The sequence below is a fragment of the Aspergillus undulatus genome, assembly GCF_047715775.1.
Source record: "Aspergillus undulatus strain CBS 261.88 unplaced genomic scaffold BDV17scaffold_5, whole genome shotgun sequence".
Lineage (NCBI taxonomy): Eukaryota > Fungi > Ascomycota > Eurotiomycetes > Eurotiales > Aspergillaceae > Aspergillus > Aspergillus undulatus.
Genome location: NW_027396609.1, coordinates 60922 through 79499, shown reverse-complemented (window position 1 = coordinate 79499; position 18578 = coordinate 60922). Strand labels below are relative to the sequence as shown.

Below are 18578 nucleotides of genomic sequence, written 5' to 3'. Positions count from 1 at the left end.
TGTCTTCTGGGGTTAACCGTGGTGGGGGCTTACTTAGACTTTACTGGTGCCTAGCAAGTACCTAAGCAAGGCAGCTCGTGCACGTGCCACCATCTCTAATCCATGGTATTGGCGGAAACTCGAGGAAAAAATATGTTGACAAGCTGAAATAACACAAACATGGTAGAATAACAGAAACCTCAATCCGCACTCTCTTCACCGTATAATATTTCACGAACATGCCCAACAAACCCTTCCAGTTTCGACGGCGAACTGGAGCCATCCGCAGAAGGCAACGTAGCCGTTGCCCCTGGCATGAGAAGTACTCTCGAGCCGACCTCCACCCACTCAATCGAGGCAACGAAGGAGAACGTGATGTCAATTCTGTCCTGAACGGCATTTCCCGAGTTGAAGACTTCGTTCACCTCGGGCTTGGCCGGCGAATCAGAATCAAAACTGAAGAATTCCGGCTCTGTCGGCGACGGCGGCGAAGATATGATTTCGTCACCAGCAAGGGCCATACACGTCAACTTCACGGTCGACCGGATATTTGCTATGTACACTATTGCATTTCCACCTAGTAAGACGGGTGGAGACAGAGACGACGAGAATTCGCTGCACGGGAAACTCGCAACGAAGCCAGTGACTGTTGAGAGAGGGCGGGAAACCGAGCAAATCGACTGACAGGCTAGAATGGCACCCTTTCGAATTTTGCCAAGGGGCGCAGGTTGCTCATTGGGTGTAGTGCACACGGGTTCGATCCCTATTGTGCCCACTTGGCCTTCAGTCAACTTCTGGACTGGAAGTCGAAGGTTCCGGACGCTGACAACTCGGACTCGCTGCCAATATACTTGTGTTGTAGAGGAGGGTTTTCCTGGGTAAGAATTCGGAGGGAAAGAGCTTGAGAAATCTCCAGACGGCGGCCGGCTGCGGTATGAGCCATGTTGGACGTGTTTTTCGGGCGTCCTCCGACCCCCGGGACTGCCGCCTTGTTCTGACGACGGAGTGTTGGATGTGACGGGCCCAACAACTAGCTCGTCCCCAACAGAGACGGAGCCGTAACGATTCAAGCCACAGAGAACAACACCGTGATCCTGTTGACGCTGCTCGGAATAGACCTTTGAGGGAGGAATCGCAAACACCTCGTCGACGTCAAAAACACTGGCTGGATGTTGAGGAGATGGCAGGGTTCTAGGCATGCTGATAGTCCTGAGCGGTGGTTTCGAGGGAATGGGTAGATTTCGAAGCAAAGCATGTAGTTTGTCTACACCTGAGCCATCAACAGCACTTGTTAATACGATGGGAACTGTTGCAGTCCAATCATACGTTGCAGACACAAGTTTCCTCACTTCCTCTGCATTTTTAGGCGTTATATGCTGTAGGTCGACGCCTTTCTCCGAGGGTGCGGGTAGCATGGCGGGCTTCTTTCCGGAGACCTTCAGTGCGGATAGCACCTTGGCAAGAATATTCCTCAGGCCAGCTCGAGACGCAAGGTCCATCTTTGTGACAACGACAACAACCGGAATCTCTAGCTTGATGCAAAGTTCCAGGTATGACAATGCTAGGTTGATATCCATCGGCTGCTCTGCAGGGTCGGGACTAGGTCCAAGAGAAGCTTCTTCCTCGCATGTGGCGGCAATGCAAAGAAATACGTAGTGGGGAGCCCAGCTGACCAGCCCTCGTAGAGTGGATTTTAAATAACGCACTGAGCCAGGAAGATCAGAAACAAATGCCAAACGGCCACCCTCTGAAGCCGCGTGGATATCATCCCACGCTGCAACATTTCCTGACGCATAGTTGACTACATCAACGCCATTGCAAAAGTCGGTCGAAGCATACCCAATAAGTTCGTGCGCAACAGAGCTGGTTACCCCGGACGAAATCTCATGCCGGTGTTTCAAAAGGCCCAATCTGCTTGTTCCTCTCCCATTGTCCAGAATGGACGAGGTCAACGTACCCAGAAGAGAAGACTTTCCGACGGTGTTTGGCCCTGCGATAGACACTCGAATTTGCTCAGTATTAGAAGCATAGCCTTCCGGTATAGATTTTCCTTCTGATGTTGACATGGTCTCAAGCGATGGATGGTCAAGCCGGTAATAGTCCCAATCTGGACTCACCAGCGCTTCTGCGACCCAGAGAACCTCGGCATGTACTTTGCCGGAATTTGCTATCTCGGTGCCAGGGTCCTCTACCCACTCGCAGTCACCAACGACGACTCTGCGGAGGACCTCTGCTTTGCAGCCCAAACTAGCCGCCATGGCCTGGAGATTAGACAAACTCTCTTCCAGTTCGTCATGGATGAGCCCCACGAAAGTTCCATCATCAGCAACTCCAATCTCATACAGCGCACCTTGGCTCTCTTCAAGACCGGGAAGCAAGCGTGATGGCTTTGGAGTCGCACCCAGTCTCGGCGTTGCTTCGGGCAGGACAGGAAGCACAAGATTGGCCGTTGTCGAGGAATGGAAGGGCGACGATTGTTGCAGACGCCATAGCAGCTGCGTCGTCAGTTGCTGCAGGCGGTGTTGTCGACTGTCTAGTGAACGTGTTTGCGGCAGCCTCAAGCTTGGTTCCTCAACAGAGGAAGCTGCGGGAGCGGGGCCAGATGTGGACAAGCTAGCGCGGGAGTGATATGACCCACCTACTAGGTGGCCCGTGGACATTGAGGTATAGGGACGCCGAGGGCGCAGAAGAAGGTGCAATTTGTACTCAGTCGGCCCTTCTTGTGGTTCAGCCTCCAGTTTAGAAATCCCATAGTCAGATAGGAAATCATGTCCCGCGGTCTCCAGGTTCGTGCTGGACCGGGTGCGCATTGCTGTGCTCCGGTTGCCAGCTAGCGCCACTTGAGGGGTAGACGAGCCTGAAGTTGACCATGGCGAAGAAACCCTTGGGGGATCTGGGTCGTAAGTGAATACAGACGCCATATTCTTAGGTGGTGGTCGTTTGCGACGAATAGAGAGGAGCGTGATAGAATCAATGGAACCCAAGCGAATTCAATGCAGCAAGCAAATCAAGCAGATATTAGAGCGCCTCCAGGTATGCAGAGTTGCAGTCTAGTCGTATACCGGTAGTGTTTTATTCCTTCACATATGTTGGGTATTCCATATAATAAAGTCATCTTGAGGCGAAAGCGCAACAGTTGGTCAATTAGGCCCTGAGCGAAGGTTGGTTGAGAAGTACGAAGCCTGAAATTGAAGCAAGCAAAGATTGATCACGAGCTCAACAGGAGAGGGAGATCAACAGAGAGATGACATTGTGAAAATGAGTCACAGGTCGTCAAGGCTTGATGCATGTCAACTAGCGGTCTTGGATGACACGGAAAGGTCAGGTGACGAGATGGCTGGAGCATGACGTAAGCACATGATCCACGTGTGAAACAAGGGTTCCCTGCTCTTTCTTGTGTACCTTCAAGATAAAATGTTCGACGCGCTAGGCGTATAGATGTATGGGCTCGTGGTACGACAGTCAGCCCCGACTTCAGAAAAACTCCCAGGCGGGCTGTTATTTGTGGCTGATAGGTAATCAAAGAACGTAGAGTCGCGAAAGTCCCAAGACGATCCTATACTCCGCGTGTGGATCTATATCTTCGGCATGCAACCTTATCTTCGATCGAAGTTTTTAGATGCTGGCGCGTAACACGAACGTAAAAATCTGCCACCTGTAGTGCTCAACAAAGGTCCCGGATTATTATTTGCTAGAGCTCCCAGTCATGCCGCCGCGTTTGCGGGTTGTTTGTTTCAAAAGCTCTCGATGAGTTCTATCCCAACAAATTTTCCATCAACACCATTGCTCCGACAGCCAGCCTGCGCCTTGATTTCAATGCCCGATGTGTATAAGGAGTACGCCGCATTAATATGGGACGGGGGCTCAAGTTTTGGCCCATAAGGGACCGTCAATTGTTGCTCCCTAGAAGCGGCCCCATAGGAAACTACCTTCTGAAGCGAGATATGAATCGGAACAGACAATTCGGTCCACATCCATCTTCTCTGGTCAAAAAATTCATCAGACGAAGGACCTTTTACGGAGGTCGCTCATGCTGTCTTTTGCTTTCCCTCTGGCTCCAATATCTATCGACCGGATGAATCTCTTCCCAGTGCCTTGCATTTGCCTTGCGCAACGTGGATATTCCTCGCGGTGGTGCGAGTGAAGACTGCTCCGCAGCTAGGACACTCTGCCTTGGCTACAACACCTGATTTCTCCCTTTGGTGGCGCAGAAGATTGCTAAACGTTGAAAACTCGCGGCCATTACAGCCGTGATCCCAGCATTGTGGTTTCGGACGAAAGCTGATTACTCGAACCTGTTGCTCTGGGTCTGAGGGTGCGGGGGCGGATTCGGGCGATGAGTAGACTGTTCCCGAGGACATGAGTGGTTGTGGTTGAGGACTGGTGGTCATGGGTCCGGTATTTGAGCTAATAGCCAACGCCTAGTTAGTGCGCAGTGCATAAGAGATAAGAAGTGATGAAGGCACATACGGTATCGAAGAGCCTTGCGCAAGATAGTACTCTGACTGCTGGTTGACTAAGTATGAGGGCGGGCTAGCAGGCTAATGGTTAGTGATCTGCTCCCAAAGGCTCCTCAGGCATGGCACTCACGAGGATGTAAATAGGTGTTCTTGCATTGGCGGAGAGCTGGTTGGAACCGAGCTAGTATGGGGAAACGAGTATGGTATCGATGCACTGCTCAAACCTTGGTGTTAGTCACTCACGTACCGGTCCAAGGGACTCATAGTTATTGAGTATACCTTCTAGGATGACTGCGGTTCTGTGGAGCGCCCGGTTGTTGCGAGTAGAGGTATTGGGTGGAGGAGGGCCCGTGTTGGTAGTAGCTCTGCGATGCGGAGTGGTTATGCTGGGGGTATCCCACACCTGCAGGATATCCGGGATGTGAAGGTAGGCCATGAGTTTGTGAGAAGTTCTGTTGCTCCATAGACATAGAAGATGGATGCTGCGGCTGCGGCGATCGGTGCTGCCAACCGTAATCTGTCTCACGTTAGTTTGCTCGGTGCGGCATAAGCAGCAATGGAGAGCCTGCATTCAACCATACTGGGAGAGTTGTGGGCCATTTTGGATGCAGTGTCAATTATGCTGCTTATTCTCTTTGGATGGCGTAATTTTTCTTCTTCTATTGTTCCCAGTGTCCTGCACTAGTCTGCTGGTTTGCTTGAAAAGAGACCGTCAAGTCGTGGCGTGGGGCTATTCTCTGGCTGACAAGCCCCCGAAGAGCTCAGTAGTTGCTGAAAATCGTGGAGCCAGTCTCGAGAGATGGCGAGAAGATCAAACTGTGGAATGATCAAGCCGTCAAAAAGCAAGATCGGCCCAAATGTGCCTTAGGCGCCAGATCGAGAGGTTCGAGGCTGTGCTCACTTCTCAGGCCTGAAACGAGGACAGAAAAGCAGTACTCTGTCGTCCGAAAACAGCTGATGGAATAAGATGAAATGGCGCTGCGAAGGCTTTCACTGCGAGAGTTAGAGGTGATCAGAATTGCCTGTAGATTGACTGCTCGTAAGCTCTTTCGTATTCAGGAGGGGCTTGGGGAGCTGATAGACGACGGTGCGAAAACGGATAAAAACCATTGGCAGGGGAATGATGGGGTAGTCAAGGGCAGGAAGGTGACAGGTGCGGTGGGTATGGCGAGTAGTAAGTATACAAATCACAGAGCTGCAGCGAACAAACAAACCAAGGAAGGACAAGCACGGCTCGAATGAGGCGATGGGGAGGTGAGGCAGAGAGGCACAAGAGGCTTGACCCTACATTAATCATTCATTCGATATTCGCAAAGCACGTATAGTCGGTGATGCAGGTAATAAGCACGTTTGAGTCTTAGACACAGCAGGCTGAAGCCATCCCCAGACCGGTCACAAGAGAGAGTATTTAAGAGTCCCACATAAAAGGGCAGTAGTGGAAGTGTCAACAATAATAAAAAGACCCAACGATCAGGATGAACAAGAAACGAATAAGCGCGAGACGGTGCCGGACCGCTTTAGTTCGTCTGGAGGGCATTAAGAGCAATTTAACAGGATTAGCAATGTATTATGGCTGTCCTGCTTACGCTTCCTGGTGTCCCTACAGAGTATGCTTGATGCCCATCACGTTTAATTATAATTCTATGCGCTGCGCTGGCTCGAAATTACGCTCTTGGCTCTGACCTTTGTTTCTATATTTTCTCGTATTATATTTTTGAGCTTCGATGCCACTCCGCGATGTTGTTGATTTTATTATCGTTGTTTCCCAATAACGCCTTCCTTTTATACCATATTTCTCTGACCTCCAGCCATGACTGCGGAACAGAACTTGCTCTCAACAAACCCCAGTGTTCATCACGACCATCCCTCATACAACGCGTCTCTGTGAGTCTATCTAGCTTCCCATTCCACTCTTTCTCTCCAACAATACTGTTATCAGAAATTGACACTCTGACTGGCCAAGCGACCTTGCGAGACAAACCGGTCGACACCCACTCGACACCTTTTCTTGACCTGATTATTATGAAAGCCGATCGAGGAAGCTGGATATCGGAAATAGGTTGGCTGACGATTATTGGCAACGAGTTCGCTTGTGAGCACCACATGAACACTTTTGTCCTGTTAGAGGCGGACGGTACGGGCTACGGCGCCGCTGTCAACAATTTCCTTCTGGACCCGAACTCCACCAGCCAGCGGGATGATGGCCAGAATAGCGCTAAGAATCCAGCAAACGGGGACAAGGCTCAGATTCCCTGGGCTTGGACGACCCGGGGAAATGAGCTCCTCAGCTTGGTCTCAGACACTTGGTACTCAGTCAACGCCGGGTTTCCCCAGCACTACCGCTCTTCTGGTGAACTAGAAAAGCCTTCGAAGAACGAGATTTCATCATTTCTTCTCTTTTCAGCCCCAGGACTATAGTATCATGACCCACTGGTCGCTGACTTTAACCCTTTTTTTCATAGCGGTTTAACAGCGCTTTCGATTCTCTTCGATTTTTGCTTTTTCCTCCCGGTTCTTTTTCTCCTTTTCTCGTCTTCTGGTTTGTCTGGATTCTCTCTCCTTTCTCTGGTCTCGACTGGCCTTTGCAAACTTGGCAAATCGACTGACCATGACGTCTAGGACGTAGCCTCTTGACTATAAAGTACTTGCCTGATTACACAAAACCAATAAGTCGTACAAGATCGCCGTGCTACGGAAATGCAGTGCTCGATCTGGGCCACCACATGGCGATAAGCAACGGACTGAAAAACAAGTCCAGCCCTCGGATCAAGGAATCGGTTGGTTGGACTGTCCTCTCAAATGCCGGGAAGCGTCTGGGATGCTGGCGGGGAGAGCTGTAAGGCGCCAACACCCGTGGCCTCGACGCCCTGCTTCCGCTAATCAGCGGCTGGAATCTGACAGCAACACTGTTGGGATTATTTGGAACCGGCCGTGGCTCCTGTCACCTCGCGAGGCTGGCTTAGATTTCCCCTAGCTGCATCAGAACTTTTGACTCTGGTGTTTGGCCCCCAAACTTAGTGCCAGCCAGCCACCTGGACTAGTTTAACGCTGACCCGACAACTGCTTTGGTTATCATTTCTCTTTTTGCTCTTGACGAAGCAAGACAGGGAGAAAGAACCAACGGCTTTCTGGATTGTTTCCGGGAGTCAAATGCGCGGGCCTCATCGATGGGCTCCGCACAACACTTGACACCTTCAGCACCAGGATGTGTAACTACCATCTTAAAATGTGTCGTGATCAGTATGATGAATGATTCAGCATGAGTATCTACTCCGTAAGTCATTTCAGATTTTTCGTGCACGAATTACGATATCACATGGCCAGCGCCGCAGCACTAACGCCAACAACGAAACATTGGTCGGAGACTTGTGATGCAAGAGCCGAGGCGGAGATTGTCAGACGAGTTTTTTCTCCCATACGCTGCACCCCTTTCCCCAGCGCGGAATGACTCCAAAGAGGTGATGAATTCCCCGAATAGTGGCTCGTGGTTCGTGACCGCTGGGGCAAGGATCAACTACCTACAGAGCAGGATCGAGAATTTCACAACAATCGTGGGCATTCCCAACCGCCACAGGCCGCTCCGTCCTCAGACCTCAACACGATACGAACTCGCTGGCTGACAAGACGCTTTGAAGAAGTCAACCAATTATCAAGGCCGCCTGAACGGAAGTAAATTAAATTGGCTACCCTCCCCGTGTATCAGTACCCCAAATACCAAGTGCTGACAGGTGACAAGTAGACAACTACTTGTTACATGTTCCGACTTCCGCTAGTCGAGCTTATCGGCGTTTTTGTCTCGTCCCGATTAGTGTCTTGTTCCCCATGGCCTCATTTCCATCTCCACAACAGGAGAAGCCGCTTCCGCCCCGGCCCCATCGCCATAAGCCAGGGAACTAGAGATTGGGGCCGTTTCTCGGCGAAGCGTTTCCGAAGCGTGATTGCGATTATGGGCTCGCTTTTCGTTCATTTTGATTGACCCAGGGATTCCGAGTTCTGGATTCTAACAGGGCAAGACATTGAATGACCCCGACATCGCGTCAAGCCACACCTGTCAAATGCCAATGAAGCCACCATATATAATATAGGAGGACCTTGAGCGGCTCAAGAGACCAAATCCAGCCACCAGTGACCAGGGTAGATATCAAGTGGCCTTTGTTTTCAATCTCAGTCCCACCAACTTCGTCTGAGTTAATTAATCCTGATTCGTCATGTCCGTGGCCACGCGGGTCAGGATTCAACGATCTGCTTGGGGTCCACGTGCTGTAGCACTTTAATCGATCCTGCTGCGCCTGTTGCTTGACCTTCTGGAGCCCGAGTGGGTAACTAAAGGGCACGTAAGCAGCATCTTCGTTGTCTTTTGGGAAGAGCTATCGGCAGGTCTCCAAATCGCAAAACTCAATCGTGATGTCTTGTGATACATTCTGTCTATTGAAATCACCGGCTGAACTCGGGGTTTGACGACAGCCTTACTGAAATGGGACCTCGTGACGTACAGGCGACAGCGTCTGTTGAGCCTTTCGTTCCGCTTCAGACCTGAGATACTACTGTGAGTACCGCAGACTTTTGAATGTGAATGCCATGTTCAATCAGCGGCGCTCACTAGCAACCATACTGTTTTGAAGTTGACATCTAGGAGTATCTCTCAACACTCCTACAGAATAGGCCTGATGCGCGTGGTGTTGTCTTCAGTCAATATCTTGTGGCCCCAAAGACGCTGAAGCAAGCTTTCTGAGCCTCGGTCTAGGAGATTGATAAACGTACAGCAACAGAGACTCCTGGGGGTTCTAGTGCCGCCCTGCGGGAAAAACAGTCACGATCGGTACTCTGTACGAAGCGAAGGCCTACTCCAACTCCAACTCCAACAAACACGGACGCAGTCACGAAGTGGCCCATGAGTCGTTGAAAAAAAAATATAACAAGTTATGGAAACTGAACAGTAAGTCCTCAAACCATGATTTTTCTCTTAGGTTTTCTTCAGTTTTCGTCTCGTGCGGCATACTCCACGAAATCACAATGCGAAATTCTTGCACATCAGCACCAATAATGGTAGATTAGAAGGATGATCCAGGCATTTAAATACCAAGAACTCCTTTGTTTGCCCTAGACGCGTCTTGGTCGTTTCGGATCCGTGATCTGAACTCGACAGATATGCAAGGCTCTTCGATGTTCAGTAGTATGGCTTGACGAACAACGGCTCATCATTTCCCCCTACATTGGTTCTGCTATCGTTGAATGTGCGGCTGGCTTACACCGTACCCGTGCCTGGAATGACTGGTGAATATCGAGTCATGCAAGCAAGTCCCTACCGTGAGAATATGGGCAAATCACAGCGGCCATTATGTACGTATCTCCATAGGGTTGGTGGCGCCGTGGCGGACTGGTCCGCTCATGATACGTTCCCTATCACGACTGAGCGGGTCGCTGGCGTTTCGGGGCTTGGTCATCCGGCTCCATCGTTACTTCCACGCTAGCAGCGGCACGATTGTCCAAGTCCCAAGCTTCCAACGCCAGATGGCCCACAGCCGACAGCTAGAACCCACCCACACTAACGGCAGTTCCTTGGCCGAAGCTCTGCGTGGGCCCCTGGCCTTCGATGCCAGAGCGCTAGAAAAATATTATTCCAGATCCGGTTGGCACTGTCTTGAATGTCAGGACCCGGGAACCGCGCGAACTTCTTCATCGAGGCGTGGGTCAGTCGTCGACTATCGGAACGGTGCCTGGCTTGGACTCGAGCCATCTAGCGCTGGCTTTAATTGGACCATGTGTGCCCTCCACTTCAATATCGGACGTTCTGGAATTGGTGCTCTCGTATCATCCTCCTGACGAGTCGCCCAGTCGCCGGCCCTAGTCTCAGAGTAGCTTTGTACCCACGAGGCAGCCATCACGCCATCACTTGAGCGATCAGTGATTGGATTGAGCTACCCTTGCGCCTGTGAATTTGGTCTGTGTTTCCCCACGTCTTTTGAGGCTGACAATTCCTCGTACGCGGCTGTGCGAGTTGGTCGAACTTGGCCCCCGAACCAGCATGTTTCAGGGGACCAGCTTCCGGAGCAACCTGTCATCTTAATGGCCCGATTTGAAATGTGAACACGTGGCTTGCGAAAGGCGATGAGAAAAAACGTGCTCATGTGAAACTGCTGTTTGCTTTTCCTGTCCAACCTCGGATCTAGACCATCACAAATACTCGCTCGGTTGCTGAAGCGAGCAGCGAGCAGCCACCAGCGTGCGCGGTGCTTGGCTCAACCTCTTTTTTGATCCTTCCGTAGGTACGGGGCTTTGCCGATCGGCTTTACGGAGTAAGGGTTCGTGGGACCTGAACTCCCCATGTCACACTACTTTCTGGAGTCTACTGGCATCTGCCGGTACTTGCTAACTGTGGATGCCAATGATAGGGGCACAAGCCTCCTCGGGAATATGCACCATCCACACCTCATGAACTGCACAGTCCATAGACCACAGCTCTTCAGCTTGCAAAAACATACGAAAGGATGTCTCTTTGAGCGGTCCGGCCCGTGGGTATTGTGTTCCCCAGCGGCGGTGTAGAATCAGCTATTCAGGGTTTTGAGGCCGAGGCCTTGTTCCGGCGGTTTACTGTCCCTTCCCCGACGAATCGAGGCCCGACAGCGCACTTGACGTGGTACAACTCAACATCGAATGTGCGTACGTCAGCCATCCCGGTCGAGAAACGCTGGCTATTTCGGCCGTTCGGCTACGGGTAAATCTCGGACGTGGGCTCTTGATAGTCTGGACGTTGTCAAAGCTCAGGCGACGAGCTGCTTAGTCGCTCGCGTGGCGAAGACATGACCTTGAGCTTACAGAATATACTGCCTCGATAGAGAAGAGCCAGTCGCTCTCAAGACACCAAAGGGTCGGTACATGGAAACCGAGAACTCCCAGTGTCTCCGTATACGAGACCTAAGTTTCGTCCAACCTACACCTCTCTGACTTTGCCGCCAGTCGGTGTGAAAGTATCTAGTGAGACGTCGAAACCCGCGGCTCCAGTGCGCCGACATGGGACAGGGGTCAGGGCCTGTGTCGTACAACCCCAATGTCTTTTCGCGCAGTCGGTCCACAACAAGACAAAGGGCGAGGTCGGCCGTCGAATTGGAGTGTGTTCCCAAAAGGAACACTGCTACGTACCTTGAGTCATGGTCGATGGTTTGGTGGGTCATGTGCCCTGGCAACATACGTACGTACCAACACAACGCCTCGCAATAATACTCATTCTGTAAGGGCAATGGAGCCCCTTCATGAGACGTGTCCAGAACTCAAGGTATCAACGGACTTGCTCCGGGATGATGGGTTGGCACCCGTGTCGTGGCTCCTGGGGCGGAATTCAGCCCTAACTGGAGAAAGCTTGCCCGGTAGTCTGCTGTCGTCCGATGATTAGTCGATATGCTGGTTTGATCCTAGTTGATCCTCGAACTAAGGAAAAGACTTCCACTGTGGATCCCACTTGACGGAGACTTCTTACTGCTTCAGTTAAAAGGTGGAATGAAGTTGGGGCTGGTTCCTAGCTAAATGACGGAACGGTCGTTGAAGTTAGCTGCCTAGAGAACAAACTCCACGAGTCTCTTCCAGAAGTTCCACTACTACTCGCGCCGATTTGTACGTCGCCGAAGCCGTTTCGGTGAAGACATCGTCAGCTGCGGAATAGGCTACTCTGTACGTGCCCGTTGCATATTGATCGCAGCCAAGTCCCCGCAAGCCCTACTGCTCCACAGTCACCGGACCAAGCTTAATCTACCGAGTAGCAGGTAGACGATGCAACACTGCGGATCATGCTCTATGTCACAGCGATCAGCCCCTTACGGCCCCAAGGCTGCCTTGTTCCCTGGTCCTCGTGCTTCCATTCCACATTAGTCTATATCGTGGCGCAGGCCTGACCCATGCATAATCGCCGGGGCGTCAAGCCATCGACACCGGAAGGAGCAACCGAATTCACAATGCCTACCATAATGTTGGGCATACGATACATGCTGCTGAGGAAGGAGCGATGAGCTGAGAAGGAAGGTGCTACCGACTGCAGTGCCTCGCGCCTGCCTTACAAATCTGAATGGTGCCTTGTGCTACTGGGGGAAGGCGCGATGGACTGATTTGGAAGCTACGATCGTCGGTGGTATTGTATCGTGCTTGCCTTCTGCTGCTATGCGCCTCTACTGAGGAAGGTGCGGGAGGCCCAGGGGGAAGGAGCGACCTGGCCAAGGGTTGCCGGATAGAACCACAGGGGTATGGTCTGGCTAGCTTTCCAAGGTTCCCGTTTCTTCCCTACCTTTCTGCCCCAGTGCTAGGATTTTGCAGGTTCTTATATTCTAGGTTGGGTTGAGCTCACTTTCGGGTTACTTATCAAAAAGGTGATGAATGAGTTGAGTTGAGATGTTCATGGTAACTCTGTGTATGTACACCCGTGGGCGTTTCTGTTCCGCGCTTAAGCAAATTAAGAAAAATGAAATCTAGCAAGATATGTGCAATTTGAATGCATCATGATATGTCCAACCTCCCTGCTCCGTGGCAGTATTCGAGTCAGGTTGTCAAAAATCTCGAGGACGTCGAAACATCCGTGGTGGCAGAGACGGGAGAAGACCACCATGCCCACTTGGAAACATTAAAGCAAACGACAACGCCCCAGGAAATAAGGCGGCAATGAGAAAACAAGCCTCCATGAAGGATTCTCCCTCCTCACTTCACGTCACCTCACCTTACCACTCCACACCCCCTTCAAGATCCTCAGCCCTTGAAACACCCTCTAGAAGCCGGTGCTGGCTCCCACCGATAGGCACACCGCACTCAGGACACATGGACTCCTGCATCGTACCGCCGCACTCCCCGATTGTAAACGGATGCCCATTGGCACAATAATACCAGTGCCCTGTTCCCACGAACTCGGCAGCCATAGCCCTAACGACCTCAAAGCGCTCCGCATTCGTGATGAGAGAATAGAAGGTCGAGAAGAACATATTCTCCGTTGCGTCGATCTTGCTTTCTAGGCCGCAGGTCTGCGATGGGTAGGCATTGACGATGTTGCGCGCGGCTTTGAGTGATTGGAGACCGGCCTTGAGCTGTTGGTTGCCGGTGTTTGGGTTAATACAGTGGCATCGTTCGAGGGCGTAGAGCTGTGCGATGAATAAGTGTCCTTCTGCTTCGAGAGGTGGTCTGTTAGACTCTCGTGCAGTGTCGATGAAGGTCTCGCACTCTTTGTGGGCCTCTGAAAGGTCGATTGTGAGTTTTGCGCGTGAGCGGAAATCGGTGAGGAGGGCTTTGTCGAGGCGAAAGCTCAAAGCCGTGGCGAGAAGTGTTCCTTTCACTTGGAGTGCGTTGCTATCAGGTTCAAATTTGTCTGCGGATTGACCCTGTCTTCGATGGGTACTTTCGACCATGGCTAGAACTCGAATAAAGGGCTGCTCATCCGGAGAGGCTTGGTGAGCATAGACATCGATTCGCTGCCGAAGTTTAAGGGTATCATCCCAGCGGCCGGCAGCTAGATTCCAAATTGCGCCTTTCATGGTCTGAATTAGGTCTGAGCGATGATGACCGCCGAGTCGTATAACTGCCGGTAGCGGAACTCTTTGTTTGTATTCAAAGTCATGTAAGCGCTGGATATTGCGTGCCATCTCCTCTGCAAGGGGTATATATTCTCGGTTCATACACAGAATGAGCTTCTTGGTGGATTCGTCGAGAAGGCCTTGCCGGACTAGTCTTCCGTACCGTGAAATATCCCCCAGGGACCCGCGGCACAGAGCGCAGTTTTTGATATCTTCCATGCGGAACGGCTCTTGTAAGTCCTTGATCGCGATAGGATTCTCTTTTTCGCTGAGCACGTAGTACTTTCGAAGGTCCATTTGGGCGTCCATGCTTTCCCTGGTCAGAAAGTGACCGCATCGAGGGAAAATGCAGGGGTTTGAAGTGAGATCAATATCCTTGTAGAGTCGACCCCGGATAAAGTCAACGATATCACTCTTAATGCCATCTTGGGCGCATATCTGGCAGAATTTTGCAGGTGGGCACTGCTCGCAGCAGACAGAGGGGCATTGATGGCCGTAACGCGAGCCCTCATTGGGACGTGTGCGGATGTCTCTTGAGTTTCCAATAATATACATACCATGTTGACTTCGTGATAGGAGAACATTGATCCGGTTTGACGTGCTCAGGAATCCGCAACGATTTTGATGATTGCTGCGGACAAGAGATATCACTACGATTTTTGCCTCCTCGCTTTGAAAGTTGTCAATTGTTGCCACTCGAAGAGCGTCGAGCAAACTGGACTTCATAGCTGGCTTTGAGTCATCTTCTAGGTCCAAGCCGGTCTTTTCAAGATCTTCTTGGTCACGTTCGGCAATGCATATGGTAGTCAATTGGCTGAGCCTCTGTCGAAGGCGATGCAGCTGGTCCAGGTATGGCGTTAGAACGGCAATATCGCCATTTCTGTAATCTCCCTGGCTGAGAAGGTGATTGGCCAGCGCAACAGTCATTCCGATCTCGTGGTTGTTCCAGTGGGATGTTGTCACAACGTCGTCTCCAGTTCCTTCCTCGTGATAACGGTGGTCCATCCAAAATAGCCGATTCTTCATCCCTGTAACACTGGGATAATCGACGACATCAGGTGCATCTCTCAAGCCGGGGTAGAGGGTCTCGCGAACAAGCCTCGCGATCGATGAGTGCATTCGACGTTGTGTTTCGAGCGTAGAGTATGGAAGCCCATAACGAAAGGCGCTCCTTGGACTCACTAGCCTCTCGAACAATGATATATCAAGAGAATATCGATCCCCGCCGTTACGATTCTCCCTGGATAGTTCATAGTTTTGAACCTGAGGACGAAGCTATTGGTGGTCTCCGATGAGGATGACATGTTCTACTGAGGGAAGTAGGGCGGTTAGAAGACGCGCTTCCAAGACTTCACCGGCCTCCTCGCATATAATGACCTTTGTCTGCAGCATTTGAAGCATTTTCAGGTTGCTCGCTAATCCTGAGGTTGTGGTACCGATCACATCAGCCTCCGCTAGACAGCGAAGGCCCAATTGTGTTTAGCGCTGCCATGTGCTGAAATGAGCTGAATAGCCTGACAGCGGCTATCCTCAGCAAGATCATTTACCCAGCGCTGGGGCACCCTCAGTCTCTCGGACCTCGTCATACTGTAAGCATTGACTAGGGTCAAGTCCTCGAAAGACCTAACAGCGTCGCTGGGAAGCGTTGAACCAGAGGTCAGCCATGACCTGATGACTCCTCCGGGATTCTTCAACTGGGTTTGACCGTCCTTGGATGCGTCTTTGCAAAAAAGGCTGTTCAAAATGGGCTGGTTGATGCTGTCGTAGATACTGAGGTAGCTTTGCCGCGGGCGTTTGCTTGGACGAAGAAAGTCTATTGGACGATTCCTCACATGTCATCAACTCTGAACGAAGACGCTTTTGTATGATCTTTTCTTCCTTGGTCTTTGCCATCATCTTTGCGATGTCGCGTAGGTTACAACCCTTGAGCTGCTCTGACTTGGATTGGGAACCAATGCGTATAGTACTTTTAGTCACCCCCCAAGCGAGAAGGGATTCTAAAAGCTGGTCCAGCGCATGGTTTGTATGAGAAATACAGAGTATTGGACCGATTTTTGCAGCATCCTCGCGTTTGTTGGCGAGAAGCACTTTGATCAGTGCAACCCCAGTGTAGCTTTTCCCTGTTCCCGGGGGACCCTGTATAAGCCCAATGCAGCGCTGCAAGCTACTGGCAAGTGATTTTGCCTAAGCCTCGTCGAGGGTCGAATGCATATACAACCTCTCAGCATCAAAGGGCTTGTCCGGATAAACAAAAAAAGTCAGTATTCTTGGTCATCAGACACCGGAGATGAAATCAAAACCCGTCTCTCAAGGCGTATTGAGGTGGCGGAACAATGATCGGCTCATTGGTGGCGGGCGGAATGAGAAGGGACTCAAATGGCAGATGACCGCTCTTCTTGATGCTTTGGAGAGCCCGGATCGTTGGCTCGAAGCTGGGAAGTAGCACCCCTGGAAATTCAGATACTGTGAATGATATATTTGAGGCACCGTAGTTATCCAAGATAGAACGGACGGCGGGCTCAATAGGAACCACCGTGGTGAGCGTAATATAAACCTCTTCGGCATCTTCTGATGCAGTATCTCTTTTTGTGTATCGACTTTTGTGAGTGTTTCTCTTTTTACTGTCAGATCTGTCGTCTGGGCCATGTACAACCGTGCATCAGACCGCATGATTACCACTAGTGGTAAGGCAGACTAGGGTGCCGGATTGCAAACGTTTTGATGCCAACCACCATGCTTTCCTTTCAGGCGGCGACATGCGAACAAGTCGCGGAGGCTGAAGGAATCCAACCTGGCAAACAAATCCAGAAGTTCAGTCGAGCTGAGATTTGACGAACCCATGCTCCCCGATATACATGTGTCCACGACGCTTTCCCAGACGGCTCACTAATCAATTGATAAATAGTGTCTCGTAATAACCCGATGGAGTCTTCCCTAAGCAAGCGAAAGTTCCAGTCTAGCAGACCCTCAAGGCCACGGACGTGCCAACGGGAGGGATTACGTTGGGGAAGATATTCTGCCTGGGTAGTGAGAATCTCATCCAGCGTCAGCATTATCTGTACGAGGGAGAAATCCTCAAAATCATTACCATGTCGCCCGCCGGGCAGATTTTGCAGAGGCGTAAACTTGATAATCTGATTTTTCTGAACCGTCTCGGGTCCAGAGATTTTGGCGCCGGCCTCGATGCGGGAGACAATTTGGGCCAAGTACCGGCGAGATTGATAGAGTTCCTTCGCCGTATGCTCTCTGTCCATTGAGGACAGGATTCTTTGCAATCTATTTGACTGCTCTTCAATCCCTGCCTGGAGGAATGCTGATGAATTGACAAATAGTAGTCTGGAAAGGACAGCCAGTGAGGCTTCCAGCCACTGAAAACGGACATCATCCTTCTCAGAGAGTCCCTCGAGAACAACGCAAATGGACGAAATGAGATTGATGGCTCTGGTCCCGCTCAATCCATAGATGAAGCTGTATGTGAGACCCAGCGGATGTTCGGCTACCAAAGAAGAGAGTACTTTTGGATGTGAAGTAATTTCCAAGAACGGGACCATCTGAGCCCGGAAAAGATCACTTCTCGCAGAAGACGGGAGTGGTTTAAAGTCCCTCTCGGCCAGCTGCTGGATGTAGCACAAACCACACTCTTCAGACATGTAACGAATGACCTCCTACATAGTCTCCGCCTCACGTTCTATCAACAATCGCGCATTGACAAAGAAGACTTCGAGAAATTCAGAGGCGATGTAGAAGGTGCATCTTACACGAACAGCACGATTCCACGTTCGGACATCGCTGACACTCTCTGAGCTTTGCGTCCGTATGATTGCTGTACTGATTCTCGAATCGAGCGACTTGCAGTCTCCGTGGTGGCAGGAGCCGGTCTTCGTGAACTGCTTGCAAGCTCGGTAATGCGTTAGAAAAGGAATATTTGCAGAGGCGAATCTAGGTACCTCGTATAAGCTATAGTAGCAATAGTCCGTACTGATCGGTTAGTCAAGGAAGGTAACCTCAGAGGTGTCGAGGTGTAAAGCGACGCTTCATTTGGAAGGAGCGAAGCTTTGGCCCTTCAACCCGAACAGGCTGTAGACGAGTGAAGATAAGCTGCGAGAGAGCAAGTGATACTGGAGCTAAAGAATGATGATGATGATGATGATAATTGGAAAGATAGGTGCAGCAAAAGCAGCCGACTACCTTTGGCCGGTCAGAATTTGTCTTCCCTCAGCCATAGTTCATCTATGTAAGACGCGAGATCTCCTATGCCAGTGGACTGCTTCATTTAGGTCAATGGAGTCACTTCAGCATTGATAGTCAGGAATTATCAAGTATAGTCAAATATGGAGGTAGAACACAAAAACATATTTAGGCCAAAGACTTTGCTCTTGCAGTCATTGTGAGGAGTCATGACTATCCCTGATGTCATTCTGTCCACTCGACTCGGTGATACTGTATATTCTGGGCTACTTGACTTAAACAAGCTCGCAGTTTAGTAGGAAAGAGGAAGGCAGTTAGGTTGGAACGTCAGATGAATGGATGCGGAGATCACTGGACCTGATCGGCGCCTTAGGAGCTGGAATACCCAACCTTAGCGTCCCTGACAGCC

General features: G+C 50.9%; 4 protein-coding genes across 4 annotated transcripts; all 4 read right to left on the bottom strand.

Annotated features, from left to right (window-relative positions):
* Nucleotides 1-87: 87 nt before the first annotated feature.
* BDV17DRAFT_253210 (uncharacterized protein) lies at nt 88-3386 on the bottom strand. The gene has a single exon (XM_073756624.1). It carries the CDS (start codon nt 2898-2900, stop codon nt 180-182), a length of 2721 nt encoding a protein of 906 aa, XP_073619440.1. The 5' UTR covers nt 2901-3386; the 3' UTR covers nt 88-179.
* Nucleotides 3387-3827: 441 nt separating this feature from the next.
* Nucleotides 3828-5225, bottom strand: BDV17DRAFT_168451 (uncharacterized protein). The gene is made up of 5 exons (XM_073754775.1): nt 5021-5225; nt 4719-4956; nt 4570-4653; nt 4450-4512; nt 3828-4386 (listed from the first exon to the last, which is right to left on the bottom strand). Exons 1-5 carry the CDS (start codon nt 5037-5039, stop codon nt 4044-4046), a joined length of 747 nt encoding a protein of 248 aa, XP_073619439.1. The 5' UTR covers nt 5040-5225; the 3' UTR covers nt 3828-4043.
* A 7726-nt stretch (nt 5226-12951) lies between these two features.
* On the bottom strand, nt 12952-15352 carry BDV17DRAFT_168357 (putative NF-X1 finger and helicase domain protein). The gene has a single exon (XM_073754773.1). The coding sequence runs from the start codon at nt 15098-15100 to the stop codon at nt 13139-13141; it is 1962 nt and encodes a 653-aa protein (XP_073619438.1). The 5' UTR covers nt 15101-15352; the 3' UTR covers nt 12952-13138.
* Nucleotides 15353-16301: 949 nt separating this feature from the next.
* BDV17DRAFT_168391 (uncharacterized protein) lies at nt 16302-18081 on the bottom strand. The gene is made up of 2 exons (XM_073754774.1): nt 17929-18081; nt 16302-17879 (listed from the first exon to the last, which is right to left on the bottom strand). The coding sequence occupies exon 2, from the start codon at nt 17629-17631 to the stop codon at nt 16726-16728; it is 906 nt and encodes a 301-aa protein (XP_073619437.1). The 5' UTR covers nt 17632-17879; nt 17929-18081; the 3' UTR covers nt 16302-16725.
* Nucleotides 18082-18578: the final 497 nt, after the last annotated feature.